Consider the following 7,500-nt stretch of genomic DNA (forward strand, 5'->3'; position numbering starts at 1 on the left):
AGTTTCTCACGTGCAGATGCTGTGAAAGCAGCGAAAACGCTCTTCCGATAATCCTGCCTTCTCGATCAATTCCTTGCTACCAGAAGTATACGATGAGGTCAGCCAAGAAGGAATAGCTCCCATTATGGGCCCCTCTTCTGAAGGGATCCTAAAAACAAAAAGATATTCAAAAAAATATTTCCTTAACATCACGGGCCAACATTGGGTAATATTGCATGGTAGAATCAGATAAAGGAAAGAGAGCGGATGTCTTTTTACCTCTTGCAGTTTATAGGCATTCAGTAGTTAAACACGATATCTTTGTCGAAAAGCTAAATATCAGTAATAAGACGAAAGACTGCCGGTCCTGTTAATAAGGTACAGAGAAAATTGAATTTTTTGAAAAAATTTCTTTTAAGATGCCAAGAGGGAAACTTCGACCATAGTCCATTCCCTTGTTGACATTTTTATGTCTTCGGTGGAAAACACGGAAGTTGTCGATAACACAACAGCTGCTAAAAGAGCATCTAAAAATGTAAGTCTGGTACAACGATTTGTGGAAGCTCTCTTTTCAAATGGCGGTGGAAACAGTCACGAAGATTCAGAGGACAAACTTCAAATTTCTGAAGTCACATCAGGAGCGTCAAGTAATCAAGAGAAGCCCGGAAGCGGTATGTAGAATTGTATTTGCCTTATTTTTTATATATTATCTATGAGGGGTAGTGCTTCTGACTTTAAATGTAAATATTCATGATGTTCGATCGATTTATCATCAACTTTAGTTGACATTGTGAAAGGTTTTGTGAAAAGTTAGTTGATATTGGCGTAAATAAACGTCATTTCAAAAGGAAACCTCGACACGCTTAGCGGTGATTAAAACCGTGTCAGCGGTCCCACGATGAAATTTTATTTAACCATCATAAAGTGCAAATCAAGTAATTCTAGTAAGATTAAAAAAAAACATTTAGGGAAAATTTACAAGGGATGAGAATCCTCAGGCGTCCTGGTAGTTCAAGCGAAATGATGTCATTGTACGAATGTCCTATAATTGTTATTTCTCCTGTAGATCTGATAACCCACGTAGCAAGACTGGACCAGGATCACAAAGTGAGTCTCGTCTTTCTCTTAGTAGATGCGCTTCTTAATAAAGAGAGTCAAAGGCAACCGGAAGCGATTGGCGTTACGGCCGAAGAAGGGTAAGTGGATCTTCACCGTAATTTTTAGGGAGTTATTATAACTCCAAAAATGGAGTAAAAATTTTAGGTACAGGATAACCCCTTTTTTGGGGTTATTTTAACTCCTAATTTAACTCCGAATTTGGGGTCATTTTTACTCCTGAAAAAGAGTTCTTTTTACTCCCACTCTGGAGTTAAAATTACTCCGAAATGGGGTTATTTGTACTCCTTACATGGGTTGTTTTTACTCTTTTTGGAGTTACTTTAACTCTGAAAGTGGAGTAAAAATTTTAGGTACAGGATAACTCCGTTTTTGGGGTTATTTTAACTCCTCAATATCTGGGGTCACTTTTACTCCTGAAAAAGAGTTCTTTAAACTCCTTTTTGGAGTTAAAGTAACTCCACGAAAAATAACTCCACTGTAAGGAGTTAAATTAGCCCCACTAGAGGAGTTATTATAACTCCCTGAAAATTACAGTGTATAGTTTTCACTAAGTCTCTAATGGCCCCCAATACAACAAAAACAATCCAAATCAGTATTTTATTTCATCTGAAAAATACTGTACAGTGAAACATGCACGTGTCACTCATTATTATGTCAGGTTAGTGACACAGAGGAGAGGCACAGATAAGAACCAGAATTCTTCAGGCTAAGATTTTGAAAGAACCTGATGAAGTAGAAATGTTAAAACAGATCGCTATGGAGTTCTTAAAGTCAACTAATCATTCTAATGGCAAAAAAAGTTTCTATTGGCTTAAATTGCAGTCATTTAGACATAACATGCATATTTTGTACAAACATTTAAAACCACCAACATTCTTCCAAAAAGTCTTTTTTTCCTTAAGAAAATAAGAACCTCGAATGTTTGAGAACCTAAACAGCTTAATTTCCAAGAAACAGAAAATTTATAAGAGCCTTTCGAGGCTAACTTCGAAAAGCACCTGTTACTTAGTTTTTACTGTATACTACTAAATGTAAGAGCAGGGGGGGGGGGGAGGGGGAGGAAGAGTTAGGGTTAGGGTTAAGGTTAAGGTTGGGGTTAGGGTTAGGTTAGGGTAAGGGCTAGGGATAGGTTAGGGTTAGAAATCAGATTAGGTCGAGGTTGGGGTTAGGGTTAGGAATAGGTTAGGGTTAGAAATCAGATTAGGTCGAGGTTGGGGTTAGGGTTAGGAATAGGTTAGGGTTAGAAATCAGATTAGGTCGAGGTTGGGGTTAGGGTTAGGAATAGGTTAGGGTTAGAAATCAGATTAGGTCGAGGTTGGGGTTAGGGTTAGGAATAGGTTAGGGTTAGGTTGGAGGGTTAGGGTTAGACGAGCAGTCTCCACTGATTTCAATGGTCATAATGATCCACTGAGTTAAACGTTCGCCTTGTCAGGAAAACGGTGTTGCGTTAAGCTGGTTAGGGTGGATAGCTAAAGTTGAGCCAAGGCTTAGGGTTAAATAAGGATAAAGGTTAAAAGAAGTACGGTTTGTTGAGGGTTAACGTTTGAGGGGCTTCTGGGCAGGATACCAAATTACGTTGCGTTACATACATATCAATTACATCGCCGTACTGAGCGTAGGATTGAATTTCAAAAGACGGGTCAGGAGGTGAGAAATACAGAGATGTAGTTTCAATACAGGCGATTTTCGAAGACTAATCACTGGTCAAGCAAATACTTTTAAATTAACGTTATCTTACAAGACGTTTCGCTTCGCTTTCTTCGTGTTTGACCACAGCAGAGCACAGATAATATAAACATTTCAGAGAGTAAATATTCCAGCTCCGAGGGGGCGAGTAAAACCAACGGCCACATCTGAAAGAAAAGGACAAAAGGAAAACCTTGTTTAAAGAAAATTCCTCAACACGTGTTTAAAAAGTAATATATCTCTTCTACATCATTTTCCCTAGATCAGTTTCATCCCGCAATGGTTTTATAATCGCCGTACCGGTGCATAAAGCAGATTAAAAACATAGTACCGAACATTCCGGAGAATCAAGCATAAACGGCGCTCGTCGTCGCGACGGTGCTATAGCGCGGGAACTTTAACATGCTTTGAGGAAAAATAGTTACTCTTTCGCGATCCGATCAGCAGTTAGCTTGCAATGCCAACAATAAATTGAAAATGAGCGACAATTCAGCCTGTGCAGTAGGACGGCGGCTCTTTTTGGACACAGTAAATTTCCAGAGTCGCTCGACACATGACCAAAAATAAACCTTCGCTATACGAAACCACAGACTTTGATTTCAACTACACTTTCACGACTTTGTAACATAACCTTTCCCGGCAAAAAGCCTGCTACTCACCGTTGTTGCTCGCTTATTCAAAGATCAGCACGTCCGTCGTAGAAACTGAAACACAACAACAGAACAGTCTCACTGTAATGGTCAAATATTAAACATGTTTTTTAGCCTTTCTCGCAGTGCATTCTGGGAAATCCGTGTTCAACTCGTGCGGGACACATTACATCCTGGCAATAACAAGACAATTTATAAGTCTCCAGCAAGGCAAAAATCACAGCCAAAAACTCCGTTGGCCCTCTTTTCTTACGTCCAAACTAACCAATTTGCCCCTTATTGCCTGCTGGAGACTTCTTCACGGTGTGCAGAGCTAGGCAGAGACGGTATACACCATCCACCGGATGGTCTCTCGGATTGTGCCCGAAGCTCGGTTCTTTGAGCAACGAGCGCCCATTTAAGCCTTCCCGGACTTAATGATGTCCCAGGCACTTTGCAAACCGTGGAAATAGAATTTCTTGCCAAACTCGGCTCATATTAGTCCCCGTTTCGCACACGCTCCGATCAAAACCTCTCCACTCACGAAGAGAGCCGTTGAAAGGAGAAAGATACCGCGCAAACTCGAACCTTTCAAAACTAGAACCGGTTCCCCTCGGACAAAAAAAAAAACGGAAGTCCTTTCTAACGCGAGTGAAAAGAAAACAAGAAATAAAATAAATAAAAAACTTACTTCTGTTGACTTCCACGCTGCTCCTCCCTGGTTTTCTTTAATGAAAAATATCTAATATGATAAAAACATGACATTTCATAAAATTAATTTAGATATATAATATACACCGTAATTTTTAGGGAGTTATTATAACTCCAAAAATGGAGTAAAAATTTTAGGTACAGGATAACCCCTTTTTTGGGGTTATTTTAACTCCTAATTTAACTCCGAATTTGGGGTCATTTTTACTCCTGAAAAAGAGTTCTTTTTACTCCCACTCTGGAGTTAAAATTACTCCGAAATGGGGTTATTTCTACTCCTTACATGGGTTGTTTTTACTCTTTTTGGAGTTACTTTAACTCTGAAAGTGGAGTAAAAATTTTAGGTACAGGATAACTCCGTTTTTGGGGTTATTTTAACTCCTCAATATCTGGGGTCACTTTTACTCCTGAAAAAGAGTTCTTTAAACTCCTTTTTGGAGTTAAAGTAACTCCACGAAAAATAACTCCACTGTAAGGAGTTAAATTAGCCCCACTAGAGGAGTTATTATAACTCCCTGAAAATTACAGTGTTGAAGAGGAAAGCAAACGTTTTCTGTTACTTCCGTGACAATCCACTGCTATGAATACCCGCATTACTCCCGGCTACGCTAACGTTTTAAAATGACGTATAACAGGACAAATTTGAGTAAATATGCGCGCATTCACACACTTACACTACGGTATCCAGGCACCAAGTGTACATAGCCTAAGGTGACGTGCATAAAGTGGCAGTTGTTATGAAAATTTGACGGCTTTCCAATCAGTTCCCATCCACAGACTCATCGCCGAGTGCACCTCTCAGAGTTTTGTACATCGCCATCTTGCACCTGAAAGAGTCTTGTATGAGCGTATTTTATTCCACCTTATTTTTTAGTTTTCCCAGTGAGTTTATCTTTGCTCATATTACTGACAGGAACGGAACGAAAAATGCAGGAATAATAGAAGGAAATGAAGATCATAATATGAAAACAAGAGAATATGATTTCAATGGTGCTGACGGAGGATATAGCCGGCGTCGTAGAAGAGGCATGTCTTTGGCTCCAGAAGAAGTCTGTAAGCTTGGAATACACAACCTTGGTTACCAAAATGAAACCTGCGGGTTGGAGATGAGAACAAAAAACGAAGAAGACGCCACTGAGCCTGTCGGTGAAGGCGATGCAATTGTCCATGGTTTCGAAAAACAAATGTCAGCTTTTACAGAAACATCAACGAGCAAAAAAAAGAGTTTCTCTGTTCCGGAAAGGAATGAAGTCTGTAATTCAGGAATTTATCCTCTTGATTCAGAGATGACAGCATTTTCAGACAAAGACACGCAGAGAAAACTGAGCTTATCTGAGCTAGAAGAGAACGGATCTGAGAAAAAAGAGACGGAAGATGAATCCAATGATAAATCGCGTAAATCTGCGATTACTGGAGGATCTGAAAAGAGGAAACCAAAGATGACGAGAGATTGGTTGAAGACTCCTAGTGTTTACAAGGTTGGCATCTCTTAATGTGTCCAATGGCATTTTTGTTTTTTAATTTCACTTTAAGTCTTATCGGTATATCCCCTTATCTAATGACTTGTCTTTAAAGTAGCTGCAAGATTGACGTGTGGGGATCACATCCTTTGCAACTTTACCGAGTAAACTGAAACTATATCGAAAGGCTAAACCTTTGCCAACACCTTAAGATACCGATAGTGTGCCGTTTAACAATGTTGGGTATCTATTGTCAGTTGAGAACCTTATGCAGTTCACGCAAACAGGTAAACAACAAAATACATTAATGCAATCACATTACATTAATAAAGCGCTCCGCTAGAATTTCCTAACTCTGGACTCCAAGAGGGCTGTAAGGTATTAGCCCTGTTTAAAACAAAATCGTGCTAAAAAATAAAGTCATTGACAAATTTACCGAGTTCATTTCATTAATTAGGTCGCCGTTATCGTCACGTGTTCTCGCCTTGTGCAGGATGCGGTTTATGCGTATTTGCCATTGTACCTGACAGAAAGACTGGGCTTTGGGAAGGTAAGACGATTAATTTTGCACCCTTTGTGCCAATGTGTTGAGGAGTATCTTCCATCAATGGCTCTGAGATCATTACACCGTTCGCTATTATACACCCCTGCCTTAACATCTAAACTAATACACGGAGGATGGCGTTCTCAACCACAGTTATGGAAAACCGTCACAGAATTTTATGACAAAATTGATGCAGAATACGTTGCTGCATTTAAAGTAACCTGAGATCAGGCATTATTTTCTTTATTTATTTTTTTGCTTCTTTGCTTCTTTGGCTCGAGATAAAAAGGGAGGGCATGATCGCATGCTTGCCTACATTTAAAGCAAAACTTAAAACATTTTTATTTAGGAAATTTTTTCATTTGCCTTTATTCTTAACATTATTTTTCGAAGTATTTTAACGGTGTTATATACAAAACTGTCTGTTATATCACTGTCAGCTAGGACTAGAGATCTTTTTACTATTCCGTTTTTATTGATGTAAAGCCCATTAAAGTCAGAAATGCGCTTGAAGACAACATTCCCTCTAATGTTATCATAGAAACATTTCCATGGGATAGCATCCATACCGAATATCCATAAAGGGCCGGGTTATTAACCCTTTCACTGCCAGAGAGGATGACGGAGTTTGTAAGGTGACTCTAACTTTTGAGTCTACAGACGAAATCCTATAAAAATACACTCAATTTTGTCAAAATTTCACAAAATGAAATTTGAACATTTGGTCGAATTTGCTTTTTTGCTAAATTTGGCAGTGAATTAGGGTTAATTTTCTTCTCATTTCAATTTAGTTTGAGCTTTTTGTCGATTCTTTTGCAGCAATCCATTGCCTACTTTCCCCTTGTTCTTCTTGTTAGCGGAGCAATAGGCAGCACTATTTCAAATAAACTTCACTCCAAACTGGGAAACATGGTAAGCGGCTTCTCCCTCATTTAAATTCTTCTATACATGTAACAAGTCGAATAATTCAAATGATAATAAATTAAAAATAAGGGAGTAACAAAATATCTGCAACTTGCACTGCTAGAAGCGAGACGATCTCCTTACCGGCTTTTATCGGGGCTTCCGCTGAGCAAACCCTCTCTCCTGACTTTGATCTGTATTTGACATCTCTCCTCAGGGAACTTACCTCATTGGTTCACTTCTCGTGATTGGTGCATCTGTATACTATTATTTCCAAACCACTGACTTGAAACTGTCCACGTATGCGCCCGTAATACTAACAGGCAGCGGCATGTCCATCATGTACGTCATGGCCCTGACGTTCGCCGCAGAACTCGTCAAAGCAGACAAGGTGCGCCTACGCAAACATTGTGTAAATAACAGAGTAATGACCGCAATTTAAGGCAGTTAGCTATTTGATTTTATAAAT

At 39.2% G+C, this 7,500-nt stretch overlaps 1 protein-coding gene across 1 annotated transcript in view; it reads left to right on the top strand.

Moving 5' to 3' along the window:
• Window positions 1-7,500, top strand: part of LOC140939119 (uncharacterized) — a 29,198-nt gene that overhangs the window by 19,094 nt on the left and 2,604 nt on the right. The window contains exons 6-11 of the mRNA XM_073388679.1: window positions 399-650; window positions 1,046-1,175; window positions 5,038-5,602; window positions 6,042-6,134; window positions 6,948-7,040; window positions 7,249-7,422. Of these exons, the coding sequence (XP_073244780.1) occupies window positions 399-650; window positions 1,046-1,175; window positions 5,038-5,602; window positions 6,042-6,134; window positions 6,948-7,040; window positions 7,249-7,422 (1,307 nt within the window). The remainder of the gene's footprint in view (window positions 1-398; window positions 651-1,045; window positions 1,176-5,037; window positions 5,603-6,041; window positions 6,135-6,947; window positions 7,041-7,248; window positions 7,423-7,500) is intronic.

The sequence above is a fragment of the Porites lutea genome, chromosome 5 (genome assembly GCF_958299795.1).
Source record: "Porites lutea chromosome 5, jaPorLute2.1, whole genome shotgun sequence".
Taxonomy (NCBI): Eukaryota; Metazoa; Cnidaria; class Anthozoa; order Scleractinia; family Poritidae; genus Porites; species Porites lutea.